This window comes from Vanellus vanellus (genome assembly GCF_965231255.1).
Source record: "Vanellus vanellus genome assembly, chromosome: 2".
NCBI lineage: Eukaryota > Metazoa > Chordata > Aves > Charadriiformes > Charadriidae > Vanellus > Vanellus vanellus.
Genome location: NC_138906.1, coordinates 102,331,235 through 102,351,024, shown reverse-complemented (window position 1 = coordinate 102,351,024; position 19,790 = coordinate 102,331,235). Strand labels below are relative to the sequence as shown.

The following is a 19,790-nucleotide window of genomic DNA, read 5'->3' as shown; positions in this document are numbered from 1 at the left end:
TACTTTGATTGACGTGTTTATGAAGACACAGTTAACAGAAGACCACCCGATAGTGGCCCAATGCAGAACTTCCACACAGGAAGCTGAAGAGTATTCATAGTTAAAACAGGACTCAAATGGTTCATTAGCTAGAATGACTGATTGCATTCATAACGTTGGAGCCTACATTTAGTTTTGTCTCTATCGCTTGGATCAACTTTAAATGACAGAAAATACCCCTTTAAAATTATTTCATAGAAGCAAGTGGGACAAGAAATATACGTCACGCAATATTCCTGAAATAAACCATAAACTTGCCTCCAGTAGTCTTTACTATGTGATCAGCACTTTTCAAACACACAAAAGATAGTACCTGCTCAGGCAAGCTCAACTAGAGAATTCCCCATGGCAGAATGCATTTAAAAAATCTAAAATTAAAAAAAGGAAACTAAAATAATTAAAAAAAAAACCACAACAACAACAACAACAAAACCCCAAGTGCAAGTACATTTGTCATTGGCTTTTACAAAGGAGTTTCTGAGACCTGAAGAGATCTGCTTCAGGAAAGCAAATTGCAGTTCACCTCACTGCTTGTATGAGGTAAAACATGTACAGTATTTTAATGACCAAATTTGCTTGTGTAATACATTCATTTCTTTCCCTCCCCAAACCCATTAGCTTAAAAAAACACTCTGCACAACTTATAGTAATATCAAGAGCTCTAACAGTAAGTTTAAGTCAATTCTATGCTGAGTGTCCAAAACATTACACATTCTCACGTGTGCATTCATGTGAGTTCGCATGGGCTTACGTAGTTCCCAGAGAATTCCAGTTCTGATACAAAGTTCAGGCAACTGGTGTGTAGCCCCGTGGTCTAGATAGCACCGAACGTGGAAAAGCACACTATGCTTTCAGTGGTATACGTTACAAGACCAAAGAATATACATTGATAAGTTCAGATGGAAACTGCAATCATTTAAAACTGCAATAAACATTATTTTTCAAATATATGGTACTTATGGTTTGATAACTTCACAGTTACTGCTGCTGTCTACAGAAACGTCATTCAAGTGATTCGGCTAAGACCAGATACCAGGATCTTTAGCTATGGCTTCTCTCTGATTGGGCAAAAATGTAAAAGTCCTTCTAACTCATTCATCCACAGCACTCAAATGAGCCTTATTTCGACTGGATTTTGTGACTATTCATCATATTATGTTTGGTTTTATATGAGCAGTGAAACAGTTAACAACACTGACAATTGAAATATCAGTTGCAATGCAGTTGGATCGAAATGAAGTAAACAAGGCTATCGACAAGCTGCTATTGTTCCAAGCTCGACAAACATAGAGCGGAAGTGTCTGCACAAGACAAATTGCAGTTACATTTTCCATTTTTTATTGACAACCATAATAACTGGGGAATCTCTTAAAAAAAAAAAAAAGTTCAAACTCTAGGGAACGACTTAGAGGTATCTTTTCAGACTCTAAAATGATTTCTCGAAAGGCATCCTTTGTAGTTTAGGAGGCATTGTTCTAAGATATCTTCTACAAATTATATTCAAATAAAAAGTAAAATCTTCTCATAAAATTCCAGAGCTACGCTGCAAAGTAAGAACAAAGTAAACACAATGGAATATAATACAATATTTTTTCTTGCAAACGTTAACATCAGAAGAGAAAACTACCATTCTTTCTCTTACTGATTGCCAAGTATTGGAGAATAGAATAGCACTTCTAGATTGTCCTCATGTAATCTAGTCTGCAGATATCACCAGTTTCCATGTTGGAGGTAATAAACTCTCAAACACTGCTAACTGCATACAGATAGAATTTTTTTTTTTCCTAGTACTATATTGTTGCTGCCGTGTTTCTTACTGTCAGTTTGTCCAGAAAGCTCTACTTCCAGCAACCCACCAGAACGCTGGAAAATTTGTACAGGGGGCATTACCTCCTCTCTATCAAAATCTCCAGCACGACCTTTCTGGGAATGACATTAAAAGAGGAACAATCAGTACGTGTGTATGTACATGCTGTTACTGAAAATAAATATAGCAGTAGGTAACGTAATTTCTGAACAGATCCACAAAGAATGCAGTCTAAGCAGTGACCTCTCCTGCACTTATCTTGAATCAGCTCTTACTGAAATCTGCTAATGGGTTCTGATAATCTATTATTTATTGCAAAAGACTCTGATAAACAGTCCTAGCAGAGGACTCTCCTGTGTTTATAACACTTTCATCTAAAATCTCTCACAAGTGACAGAAACGTAGCACCTTCAACTGCAGATACAATTTCTTTCGGTTGCAGTTATTTCATTTCTATTTGCTTTTAAAAGACAGAAACCTTCTTCCTCCCAAATACACAGTTTGACCTGCTTTCATATAACCTAGTGCACCTTTAGCTTGGTCTTACAGAAAGCTGTAGATACTGATATGCAACCGTATTACTTGGGCGTGAGGACATACCTCCATGTTATACTTTTCCACTGTCCTTCTCAAAGGATCCACAACCTGCCAGCAAATCAGGATGCAAAGATCAATCAGTAGCATCCCTCCAACTATCACCAGTAGCTTCTGGTCTTTAATGATCTGGAGAGACAAAAAAAAGAAAAAAAAAAGGGGGGGGGGGGAGATTCCCATGAGCCATAGATAGATCCCTGTGCAGCTTTATTCCTATATAGGGAGAAAAAACACAGGTTGCTAATAAAAAGGTTTTTTTAACAATGAACAAAGAAAAGTTTCAGAAATATCAAAAGATGAAAGCAAGAAGAGAGAAATTATTTTAGTTTGTTTCATGGTTATTAGAAGTATCTAAAGTGAATTCCCATTTCTAAAAAGAAATTGGGAGGACTCTTAAACATCAACATTGAAGTGCAGTTTTAATATTGACTCCTGGGAAATGAAAAAAAATATATTCTAGAGAGCCACTATTGTGTTTATGTATGCAAATGTGGAAGAGTGTTTGTTACGTCTCCCAGAGTAGCAGGAGTTGAGAAGGAATTTAGTTTTCAGAAAGGTTTATAGTGTTCAACTTTTCATAACCTTCTTAGATGTGGAAAACACACTTGCAAAGTATTAAAAGATAAGTTCAATTTTGAGGTTTTGTGTGTGTGTTTAACATTTGTCTCTGTTACCCAGGGAGCAGAATGGGATGATGTATTTTTTCTATATTACAAAGGTTATAGGCTTTTATGCACATGCAACTTAAAACATGGTTTTAATTTTACATGGATTTTAGGATCAAAAAAGAAAACAAGAGCTGCTAATCAAAATAACAAGCCAAACCATGTGTTCCAGTCTTGTATAGCTGCATGCAATCCCTTTATTATTTCTACTGTTACATACATAGCAACACAGAAAAAATACACTGCAACTACATTACTTTAGTTGCAAAGTTGTGTGTTCAAATATCAAGCTTAAATTAACTTTATGTCAGTTGTCTTGTGCCTGTGTTCATGTTTTCTAAATTAATATATGCTTCTATTACCGATGAACACTCCTCCAATATTCAAAAAATATTGCCAAATTGTTTTAACATGGACAAACCCACATATTTTTCCCTAGTATTGCTCCTCAGAAACAGTTGGTTTAATCCAAATGAAATATTCAAAAACATTAAGCCTGAGCAGCTTAATAAAGTTGTGATTATTTCAGTTCAATTTGATAAACTTGTTAGGATTTTGAAAATGCATTACAAAGCCAGAAGTGTTAGCTAATCTTAATACAGGCGAGGCTGGTATTCCTGCCCAGAATAAATTGTATTTGCATTGAATTCCTATCAAGCTTAAGCAAATGATAAAAATGAATACAATTTGAAATAATATAAGAGGAACTTTAGAAAGTTTGTTTTTCCTATTATTTAGTGAGGCACATCCTTTATTTCGAAAGAAGTTTCTGCAATATTGTGCACCACTGTTAATCTGCCAATTTATTTTATAAATCATTTGGAGTAAACTAAGTGTAAAACAAAGGCTAGCAATCAGAATGACTTAAAGGACTCGATGCATTACTTTCATATCCTGAAACCAGTTATTTAAATCCACGTAGCCACCATCATCATAAAGAACCAGAAAACGATGCTTTCCGCATGTTCGCACAAGCAATAAAGCAGTATGTCCATCTCACCAGAGATAGCACAGGCACACCAGGAACGGGAGGGTGAAGTCAAAACTGAAAAAGGACTGTTAACCACTGAGGTTATCCTCTGTAGGAAAAGCCCATGTGCTTTTTCATCTCTTATCTAATGCTTCTAAACAGGACTTGGGTGAAAGATACCTAGTGCTGCTCCTAGTATGAGTGGAGACATAGGAGAGAAAACCATGGGGAGCCAAGTCCAAAGAGAATTTGGATTCAGATTAAATTTAGACACCTCGAGCCAAATTTCTTTTTCTCCCTCTTACACAGCTAGGTAATTTGTTTCATTGGCATATTTTAGTTGGTCTTTCTTTTTAATTGATGGGGCTTATTTTATTGACGTTGGCTGTTTAACCATTACGTGTCTAGCCTCTCTCAGCAGCCAGTGGGCAGAGTCAAAAGGCTTTAAAGGACAATTCATCCCACTTATCTTGGGTATAATTTAGGATCAGAGAAACTAGTCTTCTGAAACGTGTCCCTCCCTTCCTCACTGCCCTCCCCCCCCACCAACAGGGTGTGAAGACAATTAACTTCAGCTAAAAATATGCATTTGAGAAACTTAAAGCGATGTGAAAAGAATCTGCCAGAAATGTTTCCCTCTGCTGTACTGAACCATAAAAGTTCTTTGTTAAAAAATCCAGAACATCAGTAATGATGCTTATCTTTCTAATGCAAATAGTGAACATTTTACCCAGGACAGGTAAAACATGAGACAATTAGCCCACTGTCTTCCAAATTTATATGGACTATATTGATACTGAAAGATGCAGATTTACCAACACCTGGCAATATTATTCCAACTGGTACAGCAATGCCAGAAGCAAGAGAGTGAAAGGATACTATTAAAAGCACTAATACTGATAATCCACTCGCTAACAGGGTCAAAAGACATCTCATATTAACACTTCCTACCCAGGATCACATTGCAAACTGCCCTTCCTTGCTCTTGAGCATCTTTTATTTGTACCTGACCTTGCATTACTGCAGGTCAATATTCATATTTTAATTCACATGTAAGCTCGGTAGCCCTTTTTCTTTTTTTTTTTTTCTTTTGGGGGAGGGGGCGGCAGATAATTATTAGAACAAATAAAATCAGAAATCCAGCAAACAGTGGAGCGCTTCCTTGGATGCCTCTTGGAGCAATTTTTCCTGCGTTACATTGTGAACGGCCCTTTAGCTGGACAGAAGGGGAGAGGAGCAAAACAGCAGCTGTCGCTGGCAGCAGGTATTATTCATCCCTCACTTCTGCCAGACCGCCAGGAGGAAGGCAAGCAAAAGAAAGCCCAGAAGATAACCGGAGGAAGCGATCTGCGCTCCTGCAATGAGCTCTGTAAAACAGAGCGCTACCGATGCGGCAGGCAGGGTGAGGAGCGGGCTGAGCGCAGGGTGCCTGCGGCTGCCTCGCACACCCCATCGCCACCCTGCTCTGTCCTCGGCAGAACCATCGCAGCAGCGCTGCTCTGAAGCAGAACCCTTCACCGAAACGCTAGCTTTTCAGAATGAGGCGTTGAGGTTCAATTATTTTTCGCTTTTGCCGGTGATTAGCTGTTTGTCCTAACATAAATTTACTCTGAGAAACGCCGTTGGTAGATCGCTAGCAGCGGTTGCAAAAGGCTTGCTGATCTCCCTACCTCCACCCTCAGGAAGCCCAGTTTTCCCTCTCCCCAGCCATCGCTCCCACCCACCAGCACTCCTTAAGTTCAGTACGTTCGCTCCTTGGGAAACACCAGATGCACTGAAGGAGTCTTGACTCAGATCTTGTGAACCCAACAATTTCTCTGTTTGACAAAAGAAAGTCACGAGAACTGAGGCTCCTTGCAATCAAATACATCATTCTTCTTTCAGTGGAAGATTCTTATTTTTTCCCTGTTTCATCCTCCTTCTAACATACAGGAAATCAGCCTTGGGAGAAATGCATGGTAGCTAATAAAATCGATTTTTTGCGAGTGCTCCTGACTCTTTGCTGAAGCCAAGCTCTCATACAGCAGCATCTGTGAGTAATATTTTCTACCATCTGTGATTGGATAGGTGAATCTGTCTCATCCTGGCAGATCTGCCCACTGTTATAAATGCCACTGCTACCAGTCTGGACTATATATCTGGATATGAAGCTATCTGTCCTCAAAACAAATTCACTCAGAACAGAAACTAGTAGGCCATTTTCTCCTCAGAAACATCGCTGTATGAGCAAATCAATTTTTTTTTCTGAAAACCTGTGACCATGAAGACAAGTTCAAGATCAAAATCCTTATCTTCCATGGACCTTGTGTTCTGATCACAGGAGATATAAAATTTGTCTAAAGCTCTGGGCTGAAGGTTCTGCTCATGAAACTCTTGGAGATTTTCTAGAACTATCGCAGGCTGTACTACCTGCCACGGCAGCTTCAGCTGTCTGCTTATTATTTCACAGACCTTCTGTGGGGCTTTTTCTCATTTGGTTTCTGAAGCACATCCATTGGGCGCTGCAGGACCCTTTCCTCAACCAGTTTAGGGGATCACCTGGCAATCTGGCAAACAACTGCAATTAAACATAGCTTTTTGTAGTTAAGGCTAAGACAAACTTTTCGTTATTTCTCCCCTTATTAGAAATCAAGTCTGCAAATGCACATGGCATGGACCTTAAAGCTGAACTCTGTTCCAAACCATGAACGAAGAGTCTTATCTATGCCTAAAGGGAGCCTACAAGAAAGCTGGAGAGGGACTTCTTGCAATGGCCCGTAGTGATAGGACGAGGGGGAATGGCTTCAAACTGGAAGAGGGTAGATTTAGATTAGATATTAGGAAGAAAGTTTTCACTCTGAGGGTGGTGAGACACTGGAACAGGTTGCCCAGGGAAGTTGTGGATGCCCCATCCCTGGAGGTGTTCAAGGCCAGGCTGGATGGGGCTTTGAGCAACCTGCTCTAGTGGGGGGGGTCCTTACCCATTGCAGGGGGGTTGGAATGAGATGATCTTTAAGGTCCCTTCCAACCTAAACCATTCTGTGATTCTATGATTCTATGAAGACTTACCCTCTTCTCCAGGATGCAACATTAGCTTTGTACTCTCTGAGTTCCACAAATAAGCTTTCCAGCATGGATTGAATAGTTCGTTTCCTCCCGTGTTTTCTTCAGAGTTACTTTCTTTGTTACTAGGAACTTTGTCAGAATAAAATCTCTTTAAATAGGAAAATCTATTAGCTAAATCTTGGTGTTGTTTTGGGGGGATTATTTTGTATTGACTGAATTCATAGAAGCATAGCAAGGCTGGGAGTATTTTTATATCTATTTATAAGTTTTGAGACGAATATATATATTTCCTTTTTCCTTGAAAATGTAGATTTTTTCTGTTTAAGAAGGCAATTCTGATTTCTTTTATGTAGATCAATCCTTTCTAGTCTAGCTGACACATCTATCCCTTGCCTTCTGGCACTAGCTGGATAAACACTTAATGCTATTCAGTAACTTTTTTTTTTTTTTAGTGTCCCTTTCCCAGACTCCTGGGACAGAATCCGTAGAGAGAAACCCTCTTTAAAGGATCCCTCTGTGAAGCTTCCTAGACCCTTATTCCATAAACGAATAGCACTGACAGCAATTATTGAAGCCCTTAGAAATCTGAAACCCGAAATTCCTTTCCCTGGTACATACAGAAATCATGCTGATAGAAGTCCTCCCTCTGAACTCAAGGGGAAAGTCAAAAAGTCACAGAGTTTGTAGGAAAAAAATGATAAAGCCTGCAAGGCTGGAAAAAGGGACCATATAACTACGCCTAAACTTGCCTTCAGGATATTCTCTCCACTGCATAAACTACCGTTTCATTTCTCCCAGTATGATTAAGTGGGAAACACCTTAGGATTGCTGCCCTTCATTTAGTGGGTCAGCACAGGTGGGATGGTGCCATAAGGCTGGTGATGCAGAGTCAGCAGTAGATAGGTGAACTTCTCCATACGTGGGACAAGGGAGATATCTATCTTTGAGTTATTAAAGCCATTAATATATTAGAGGACTATTCTGTAATACATTCTTAATTTCTATTGTGTAATGGAATGAGAAAAAAGGACTATCGAAAACACATTATGCACATGTTCCAAATAACTCCACAATGTTTTTTCAACAGCTATTATGAGTATTTCCTATAATAGGTTCTATGATTAGCATTGGGAACACTTTTCATGCTGCAATTACATTACTTTTAATGAGTGAATGCCAACATTTTAAAAAGCATATTTTGTAGTAGCAAGCTTTTTGGTCAGTAAGTGACTCGCAGTAAAAAGCTAAGCTTAAGACATTTTACTCTCGTAGAGGTACTTTGATTAATTTGATAAAAGATCTGTATACCTACTTATAAATTTAAAAATAAATTCATTTTCTGTGAGGATCTACTGTGATCCCTGCAGTTTGAGAACTTGATCATTTTCGCTGCTTTCCAGGGTAATGGAGTGTGTGGTACTACTCATAATAATGGACAACTGGATATGACGAAAAAATTTGGGTTTGAGAACTAAATAGCTGGAGTCACTAGCCTGCTAAAGCACACGTTTCTAGAACGTGTCTTCCTTGCTGACTCATGCTCAGAATTATTGTAGAACATCTTTGGGCAGACTCACCCTCTCAATAACAGCATTGCAAACGTGGATGCGTTGACTCTATGCCTTGCTGCCAGGAGAGAACACCTTTCCCCTTTTCCAACTCATATAAAAGACAGGTGGAACATCCTAGTGGGGATGCTCCCCTAGGGGGAGCAGAAGATAGAAATTTGACAGAGTTCAGAGAGAGGAGGGATTCAGTGACAGCTCAAAGAAATTACAAAATTCCTCATCTTTGAAAGCCTAAGCCTCAGTCATGGCTACAACGCATTGGAGAATCAGAGAGACGATTGTTTTACAAACACTGCTAATTCAACCTTAGGGAGCACACAGAGCGATACAACATGGTTAGTTTCACAAAACTCTCTTGAAAGGACAAAAATGCAGTCTTAAAAGGCCATTGAGTCTCAAAAACCAAAACAGCACTAAAGAAATCAGACTTGACAGTGTTAGAACCAACTATTCTTGCTATGCAATGTTTTGGAGAACAGCCTTGGAAACGGACCTTAGAATTGTGTTAACTTCTGCCCTCTACTACACGTAAACCTACACACGCTGCCTTGTGCTGCAAATCCCATTAACAAAGCAGGCCAAATTCACCTTCGAGAGAAATGCATCTGCTGATCCCAAGATTGCATAGGCCATAAGTATGGAGGAATTTCTACCAGGGATGTGAATTTTCACCTGTAGTGCTAAAAGGGATCCCGGTCTTTAGAAAAAGAGCGCACAAAGGATTTGAATGGTCTGGAAGAAGTGTTCTGATTTTGTTTGAGATAACATTAAATATCCAGACTTTAATATTTTCTTTAATGAACAATTCTGTGGGAAAGCATACTACATCGTTACCAAATAGCTGGGGACATCAATGCACTTGATTACATTTACAATCCAATTTCAAGCTATTCAGGAATAAATTGCCTCATACTGTATAGCGACATGTTCTTTATTTCTCTGTCATCCATTAGTCCCATAATACATAGAAATTATGGTTGTAGCACCGTTTATGAGCAGTTACATTTCACACAGTTTTCATTGTTTTCGTTGCTACTGAGGTTTAGCCTTATCAAACTGCACCATGCAGAAATTTACATACATAAATTACTTCAAAAGCAGATTTTTCTCCTAGATGTACAGTTCATTAGCTCAACTTCTTTCTGTGACAGGAGCTTGAGATTTAGCTCCCCGATCCATATTTATATGAATGTAAATTTTAGAAATGTGATTCCTATTGTTCCCCGGCTGGCATTTTGGCTGATCAGCTCTTATGAAAAACAGGATGCTTATTTTATATCTAAATATGGATTCTAGGACTACACTGACTATTTTTGAAGCTTCGGACTTAGAATTTATAGTTATAGCTATCTGGGGAAAAAAAAAAGTAATAAAATAAGTTGGTCTCCACTTATACTGCTTTAGGAAGTACTGTATCTGTATATTAATAATCCATGAAGCTATACCTGAATAATTTACACTGCACTGTAAGTGTCATGGATTACTCGGTCCAGTGGTGAATATTCATAATGAAAAAAAATAAAAAATCCCAAACACAAGCAAGTTTCAAACTGCTGTCTTCTTTCCTACTCTCAAACACTGAACAATAATGCTGAACGTTTCTTTAGGTATCCCTATGCTGGTTCATTTTCAGCAGATGGTCCCTCATAGATTGTTGTGCTGTAGATATGGTTACCCAAAGCAAATTTTTGGACCTCCTTTTCAGACTTATGATGTCGCATATATACTTAGTGAAATACATATGTATCCTAGGGGAAATCCACTATATAGCTTTTTGTTATACACATAAAAAGCTCTAGCTAGATTGAAAAAAATGTCTTGGAAAAGTATAATTATTTGCAGTCTGAAAGCTGACCTGGAAAAATGTTTATAACATTTGTAGCAGAAAGAAAATATTAGGTAATATGATCAACACTTATGCTAATACAGAAAGAACTATGTCTGCAAAGGCATTTAAGTGAGTAAATAAAATGTGGCCTGTGAGGTTCTGACCTAAACTCTCTGGCGATATGATCTGGAAAACTTTGCTTTGTCTATTTTTAAATTATTAACATAATGAGTATATTTTTTAAAACCTCTTTTGGACTTCTGTGAGAAAGACTGTAGATTGTAACAAATTCTAAATTCCATAGGTGACTTGAAAAACCTGTAGAAAAGTAGAGGTTACACCCATCCTATAAACTTCCTCGCAGAGGTTTTCAAATGAGGGATGGGGATAGCAATAAACAGAGACAAGTTTTGAGGAGAAGGCAGTAGCACGCACGCTCATGTGTGGCCTCCAGCTGCTTTCTTCCCTCTGTTTTTGGGTTGTGGGTGTTTTTGTTTTTGGTTTTTGGTTTTTTGTTGGTTTTTTTTTTTTTTTTTTATTTCTCCAGGGACACTCTGTGCAATTGCAGGTAATGACAGGTTCCCTGCAGCTGGTACCACGGGGTGAGAGCCCCCAGCCAGCCGTTGCCCACCCCTCACTGGAGGGGTCAGGACCAGGGGCTGCTCAGAGTGACCCCTGTGCCCCGCTCCCCAGAAAGAGCATAGAAGGCCTCTTACCCCTTCCTGTCTTCCCCGCGTCTCAGTTTATGGGCCGTTAAGTATGCAAATTAGGGAGGCGGCTTGGCTGAATTTGTATGAGAACATGGATTGGGAAGGGAAGGAGCTAACAAGTTTGAGAATTCCTGCCCTGCTTCACTCAGGTAATAAACGTGCCCCTCAAAAACAAGTGCTACCCTCCTCTGAGAACTGTGCTCAGAGAGATTTCTAAAGCATAACAAATAATTTTGGCAATTAATTATTTTTCTCCGTGTTGGCAGGTAACTGTCTTATACATGAGACCACCTTTCTCCAAACTCCTACTGCCTTTTTCATTACGTATTTTTTTTTTGTTTTAAGTGAAAAAGATGCCAACAGAAAACCGCCCCCTTTTTATTATACAGTCCTACTGCATGCCTGGAGCAGCCACTGTGTCTGCTCCATGACGTTGGCGTAGAAAACTAAGGCTGCACTGGTGTCCTAATAATGCACATGGGGGAACAAATGTACGTTGTAGAGATCTTAGCAAGCTGTAGGTTTTCAGTGATTGACTTTTTAGCCACAACATAAGCCTTTTGACATTTTCACGAGCCCATTCTTTTTAAAGAAAATGAAAAGAAAGAGAATTCAATTATAGATAGAGCTGCATGCATCAGCGAAAGGAACCTTTAGATCTTTGCACACCTCATCAGCTTGAGCTAAAAGAGTAACTAGCAGCTATCATGAGCTCTACAACAGCATAGCAGGAAGACAAGGCACATATTTTGCCTGTAGGTTTTACAGACACATAGTAATAGAAAAAAGAACAGTGAAACTCTAAAATCCTCTGTTCAATTTTTATGCTCTGCCCACACTTCTGTGCAACCATTCCACTCTGTCCTGATTTCATCTTTTTCTTGCCTCTTATTCCTTTTCCACTCCTATGTTCCTTTCCCAGTCTATGTTCCTATTTTTCAGGCCTGACATCTTGTGTCTAAATTTCGATCTTAATCTAATTTTAAACCAGACCTAGTCCCTCAACTGGAGTTTGCCACTTGAATCCCAAACTCGGGTTCTGAGCTCCACCATAGTTACTTCTTACAGCCCTCCCTGCCCCATTCAACTCTTTGCTGGCTCTCAATCTTATTTTAATTCTCTGGGAATTCTTATACAAATTCAGTCTCCCTACTCAAAACCTTCTCCCAGTCTGTAATCCAAACCTCTCCCCTATCACAGAATCACAGAATCACAGAATGGTCAGGGATGGAAGGGACCTCTGGAGATCATCTAGTCCAACCCCCCTGCCAGAGCGAGGGGGTGTTGTCCTACTGTCCTCTTGTCCTACCACTGGGCACCACTGAAAAAAGACTGTTCCCATCACCTGGCACTCTCCCTTTAAGTATTTATAAGCGTTAATAAGATTCCTCCTCAGCCTTCTCTTCTCCAGGCTAAGTCCCTCATAAGAAAGACGCTGCAGTCCCTTAATCATCTTTGTAGCCCTTTGCTGGACTCTCTCCAGCAGTTCCCTGTCCTTCTTGAACTGGGGAGCCAAGAACTGGACACAATACTCCAGATGTGGCCTCAGCAGGGCAGAGTAGAGGAGGAGGATGACCTCCCTCGATCTGCTGGCCATGCTCTTCTTGAGACACCCCAGGATGCCATTTGCCTTCTTGGCCAACAGGGCACATTGCTGGCTCATGGTCATCCTGTTGTTCACCAGGACTCCCAGGTCCTTTTCCACAGAGCTGCTCTCCAGGAGGTCAGCCCCCAACCTGTACTGATGCATGGGGTTATTCCTCCCCAGGTGCAGCACCCTACACTTGCCCTTGTTGAATTTCATTAGGTTCCTCTCCGCCCAACTCTCCAGCCTGTCCAGGTCACGCTGTAAGGCGGCACCGCCTTCTGGTGTGTCAGCCACTCCTCCCAGTTTTGTGTCATCAGCAAACGTGCTGATGGTATACTCTATCCCTTCATCCAGGTCATTGATAAATATATTGAACAGGACTGGACCCAGTACTGACCCCTGAGGGACACCACCTGTTACTGACCTCCAACCAGACTCTGAACCACTAACCACAACCCTCTGACCTCTATCTGTCAGGCACTGTTCAATCTTTTTTTTATCCAGACAGGATCCAGTTCCCTCCGATGCCCTTAGCAGCTAACGCGATTTCTCATTCTCAGCCTCTTCCCTGCTCCCTACCTCTTGGCCCTGCCGCTCTCTTGCAGTGCCAGCCTCCCTTCCCCATGCTACTGTCAACAAAGTAGGCTGTACAATCTCCTATCTGTCTTTGCAAAGCATGAAAACCACAGCTGTCTTCAGAGATCTTTTGTGGCCTCAGTAGGCTGAATGGAAGAGAAGAAGTTTGCCAGACTGCAGCCTGACAGGCATCGTGAAGTCAAGGCGGGCTTGTAAGTCATTTTTCTCTCTTGGGGTTGGTTGTAGCTTTCTAACCCTGGGATAGTACCAATAGCTTTCCTCAATGCTTGTTAAGCTCTCTAAGCCTTTTTCATCTGTGAGAACGTTACAATCATACAGTAAATTTAAGAAGAGAGAAAAGCTTATGAAATATCATCAATGAGTAGAATAATGGCAAAACTTTAGAAGCACAAGTCTTAAGAGAAGATGGTGTCATACACCTCGTGTGCAATATATATTCTGTGTTTACCTTTTAACAACATCATCAATATAAAGACATATGCCACCAGAAGTCTACAATGGTAGTAATAACTGAGTACATTGACAATATTTTCATTGAAAATTAAACTTAAAACATCCCACCCCTGATGTCACAGATAAAGGATTAAGAATGAAGAGACAGAGATAGAATGTACTATGTTAAGGGTGGACAAGCTTATCGTAGCATTGTATTGTTCTTTCAAATATGAATTGCAACAAGCACTATCGTGACCCAGATCATCATGCTTTATTGTATTCACCTACAAACAGTCAAACACTTGTCTTTGTAGGAGCAGAATATATAAAACTTATGGAGGCTTCAAAAACCACCGCTTTGACTTTGTTACTATTCTGGTATTTGCCAGAAGTGAAAGGTCTTTATTTGGCATACTGGGGTTGTGCAGGAGCAGCCACTATGCGGGACTGCTTTAATGCCCCCAAAAAACTAAGACAGTGCAGTTCCCATCAAAAAAGACAGTTTCACAACCTTCTAAATTTTACCAGAAGGGCTGTCTGCTTCAAAAGGTTCTGTTACCTAAGACTTCCCCAGGTCACCACATGCTCTCCTGCTGCTAATATTCTCTCCCTCCTCTTATCCACCGCCAGTCCTCCTCTGCTGACAAGGGAACCATGAAAGCATTCCCTAACTCTCACTGAGCAGAAGATATTCTACTGTCCAAACCAACAGAAAAGGGACTTATAAAAAACAGTGTTGCACCTCAATTAGAAATGTTACAGTTATTTTTAATACTAATTTTATTCTACTTTCCATTACCTCTACTAATCCTTTTAAAACTCAAAAATTATTTATTCCCCCCTACTGATTTTGTCATTTCCATCTGACAAAAATTGATTCCCCTGCACCCCTCTGTTTCAGATCCAGCTAAAATTAATACATTTTTAATTTGTTTCCTTTGAGCCCTAGCAAGATCAAAGATGGTAACAGAGCTCTGGGAATCTTGCAAAATTTGTCAGTTAGCAGCCTGATAGCAGAAAGACTGTATTCTGAATTTTATTGTTTATTTTCTTCCAATAACAAAGAAGTGGATCTATAAATGGGTGAAAATAAGAGATTTTTGAGATCTTTATAAACAGGAGTTAACAAAAATCTTCACCTAATTCAAGACACACTAAATCATTTAGTTCCACTCTCCACTGCACTAAAATGGAGATATAGGGTATTATTATTTAAAATTCTATCTATTTTCACAACGAGAGAGAAATCCACTCATCTCTTCACAAAGCCATGTTGTAGGCCTAAGTGTCCAGTAAAAGTTTGGAAGCAAGCTTGCCCTAGCTGATGAAGATAAATAGATTCACTCATTATATTCTTCTCTCCTTAATTAATACCTACTTCTCTGAGATGAATGAACCAATGTTTTCAAAATCTTGACAGGTTCTTCCACTTTGTAAAAAAAATTCATTGTTCGGAAAATTTTCCCGATGACAATACTCAGGATGACAGGCAAATGCGATACACCTATGCATTAGATTTTACGGGCATACTTATATGCAGGTGGAAACTGAAGCAATCACAAGTGAATAGGATCCACAGTATTTAAGTCATTTTGGAACTTTGTACTCCTCATATTGAAATGCCAGTCTATTCTGTCACGGCACAGCTAACTCAAAAAACATGACTGTGTTTTTTCATGCAGCACCACCTTTGTTTTTTTATCAGTTGAGGTATTATTAGTGAAAATTTGTACTGTCTGTGCTTCCACAGATACAAAATGCTTTGCCTCTAAACTACCTCTACTGACAGTGGAAACGTCCTTCTTGTAAGAAAACTAGAGTGCCAAGTTTTTGAATCAACTCTTAAAAACAGTTTTACCTATCCTGCCAAATCAAAGACAGAAAATGTATGATTAGTAAACATTTACCATGGGTAGCTAATTTGTTTTGCATTAAGAAAACTGTCACCTTTTATGATTCATGCTTGTGTTCTGGTGTGGGTTGTCCAAATAAAGCAAACCAAGGCAATTTTGCAGAACGGCTGTTCTTTGAAGTGTACAGAACAGAAATGCATTATTTACTTAATACCAAAATACTAAATAAGGTGCCCTAATAGCCTTGATGTTTCCAGTATCACTCAAAGAGAAGCACCTCATTGGTCAGCATCCAGATGTCTGAAAGTTTATCTCCCTTATACTAGTCAGTGCCTTTTTAACTGATCTTAAGGCATTTTTAACATCCAGCTGTGAATAAACAATTACAATTTGCAATTGTTGATTGGCCTGTTGAAGAACAGGCACTGTACAGAATTTGAGGATTATGTTTAATTAACAGACAGTTAAATTTAATGTTGAGTAGCAACTTGAAGCTCTAAAATGATCTAATTGAACATGTCCTTGCTTATAGCAGGGGAATTAGATGACCTTTAAAGGTCCCTTCCAACCCAAACTATTCTGTGATTCTCTGATTCTATGAAAATGAAATGTTTTCTGTAAAAAAATAAAGCAAATACTTCATGACAGTCCACTGAAGTACTTGTTCATTACTATTTGGAACACCATGTATTGCAGAAATGATAAAATTCGCAGGATAAAAAGGTTATTAAGTAAATGCTTTTATGCATTACACTGGCAGTATCTTGTATAACTTCACTAATTTACAAAGACTTGTACCAATATAGCTGAAAGCATATTTGCAATATAAAATTTCATTTTTCAAGAAGGTAAAATATTGGCTCAGCTTTGGTTAAAAATCTTTAATACAGGAAGTGTAAGATCCTTGACAAGTATATACTGGACTCTAATATCATAAACTGATATATTATAGTGGATTCTTTGCACAGGTGCAGAAAGGGCGGTTTCCACTTCCCTCCATACAGAGTATCCCGTTTCTGGTACAGAAATTTCTCATAATCTTAGTTACTTTTATGGTACTTGTTATTTACTTTTTTTTTTTTTTTTTTTTGCATTGTATGATATTTGGGATTTATTTAACAAACATTTAGCAAACCTGACGTGACCTAATAGTAGAGGGAAGGACTAGGTGTTTGCATTGTTAAGACGCTAGAGTGCTAGGTCCAGACCCAGCCACGGCATGTACTTCCTTAATTACTTGAGAAATAAATCCTCTCAGAAACTGAGTTAACTTTCTCTCTGTCTATCTAAAGCCCAAACCTTTTAGGGAAAGGTGTATCTTGTGGTGACAGCAACTCCCTACATGTTGAGACTGTAGAAAAAATAACATAGTACTAATAAAAAATTAACAACACGGCTTTTCCAGGACCACACACAGAAGGAAAAAAAAGAGAAGAATTTGTCAAAGGAATATTTTTCTACTTATTTTAGGTGTAATTGACTCTTTACCACTAATTAGAATAAATCTGTTCAGCTGCATATAGGAACTGCATTTGGCACTACTTTCACTCTATAATAATATTAATTTTGTTTCTCTGTTTCATGCACATTTCTCTTAATGTTTTTTCCATCAAAATGATTTCTATTCACTAGTTTTCCCATTTTTAAATAAAACCATCTGATTAAAAGCACTTCATCTGCAGAAAGAAGCTCCACGGGAAAAATATCAAATGAACAATATAAACATGAAGTGTTGTACTACTGCTAAGCTCAACCTAATTGTTTACAGAAAATGTTCTGTACCAAAAATGCCGGAGACGACTTCTGTGGTTCAATCCTGATCAGTCTTAGGGTGAGCTTATGCAATTTCAATCTAAATTAGAAAGAGAAAGCTGGACAAGCAGCACGCTCTCTTGTCTCCTCCTACCAACCCATCAGAAACTTGTGCGTAATACCTGTATCCCAAACAGACATATACAGAAAACATTTCATAACAGCTGTGAATCTACCAGAAGGAGACCTCTGGATGCTGACACGACATGCTAAATAGGAGTGAGGATCCAAATTCGCTTCGACAGTTTACAGCTGTCTCCACTGTCCACCTCTCATTATAAAGACCGAGGGGCTGATGCTTGACTCCAACTCTCAGAGACTAAAGAGGAGACCACGAAAGCCCCAATATCAAACCATTCGGGATCTTTGAATGTGGCACGCAGAGTCAGCTCAAGTATGGCCATCCAGGAAAAGTAGCAAAGCAGTTAGATAATTATATTAACAGAGCAACGAGAAAAAGAGTTTAGTCCCCCCTCACCTTTTTCTTCATTTTCACATTTTTGAAAATTGCATGAACTCTCCACGTTTTTGCAAACATTGCTCCAAATGCAGTTGTGTATCCCACTGTAAGAATCCATGTTCGGACCTAAAAATATATACATATAAAAAAAGGACAAAGCCATTTAATTTTCAGTAAACAATGCGGATATCATCATTTCACCCGTTTTTTTTTTTTCTCAAGATGTTGAGAAAAAAAAATTCAAATGACTTCATGAAAATATTGACATTTCAGAATTGTCTCATTCATTCCTTTCTTGCTTTTTTTCTCCTCCCTCCATCCCCTTTCCAAGAATAACAAATCTGGATGCTGAATTAACAATCACTTCCATATATAAAAACACAACTCAGTTACAATGTTGTGCATTTTTTTCACTTTTATTGTGTTCTGTGCAGACAGAGGGAGGAACTAGTGGAGGAAACCAAGAGACGGAGACTATAAAAAGTACTCAGGGCACTAATACTAACAGCAACATTTTGAACAGAAAAGAACAGAGAAGTAGAGATGCTATTCAGACTCAATAAGAGGAAATTGAACTACGTGAGGTACACATCACTTAATGCAGACCCTGAGCATTCTGGAAAGATAAGAAAAAGTGACTTTAAAATTATCACATAGGGGAAAAATGGCAGGACATTGGCAGGCAAGCCCTGTGGACAAGACCAGAATTAAAGATAATACCTGTAATACGGGCCTAAGAAAAAGGAGATGGTGAGCTTACAGACAACGATGGAGTAATGAGACCCTGAGTTGGCCACAGCTTTGGCGTAGACCTATCTAGACATTTTACTTATAGTGATCTTCCCAGAGAAAACAGAATTTTTTTTAAACTAAAAAAGACATGATTCAGATTAAAAACTAGAACTACTTTTTTTTTTTTTTTTGTAATAGAAAAACCTCAGATTGACCAAGGATGACAGAATACAAGTTACAAAAGCTTTTTGTGCAATTGCCCACCTACCCATAGCATCCTTGCAGGTAGGTCCTCACTTTCAGACTGGTTTCAGTTAAGACAGTGACTTTCAGAGCTGTAGCAAGCTCTGCACAGCCCCCTCTAATTCCTTGAAAGTTTCTCTTTTCGTTACCCTGGAGGTCTGGCTGTTTGAAAGCTTTTCTGCCCTGAACAGACTATTTTCTTCCCTGAAGATGGACCAGAGCCTACAGAGGTGGAAGACCACGCCAGAGGCACAGCAGGGAGCTGGAAGCCCACAGCTGAATCTGAGAGCCTGAGAAATCACGAGGAGGAGGAACAATCTCCTCCTCCTTCTAGAGACTCCATCTGCGCCGGCTGTCAAAAAGGGAGACCGCATTATCAGGTTGCAGAGATACACACAAAGGTGGGGAGCCCATCACTCTTACAGGATGGGTGTGTATAGGGGAACCTGCACCCCTAGAAGAAAGATTGTGCTGGTAACCCGTACGTCCTGTGAGCAGGAGGTGTCCACATGTAATTCAGCGTGTGCATTTATTAGAAAACATCGGGATTACGTACAGAAGACCGTTTAGGTGTTTGCATGTACATATTAACATCTGTGGTTTATCTGTTGCATTGCTGATATTAACCCTGAATGTATAGTTCACTGATTGCTGGTTAGTCTTACTATTAATAAAACCAGCAAACCAACTGGTATTAGATTCAAACCACGTGAGATTTGCCACTTTGTGACATTCTTGAATGCGGTATTGAAAAACAAACTCACAACCAAAAAAAAAAAAAAAAGGGAAATAGATATTTAAGTCAGCAAAGTATTATTTTTAACTTAAATACTTTTCCAAGTCT

General features: G+C 39.2%; 1 protein-coding gene across 1 annotated transcript in view; it reads right to left on the bottom strand.

The window, feature by feature from the left end:
• Positions 1-19,790, bottom strand: part of GABBR2 (gamma-aminobutyric acid type B receptor subunit 2) — a gene marked incomplete at both ends in the record, with an annotated part of 498,060 nt that overhangs the window by 138,221 nt on the left and 340,049 nt on the right. The window contains 2 exons of the mRNA XM_082479696.1: positions 2,447-2,569; positions 17,990-18,097. Coding sequence (XP_082335822.1) covers positions 2,447-2,569; positions 17,990-18,097 — 231 coding nt within the window. The remainder of the gene's footprint in view (positions 1-2,446; positions 2,570-17,989; positions 18,098-19,790) is intronic.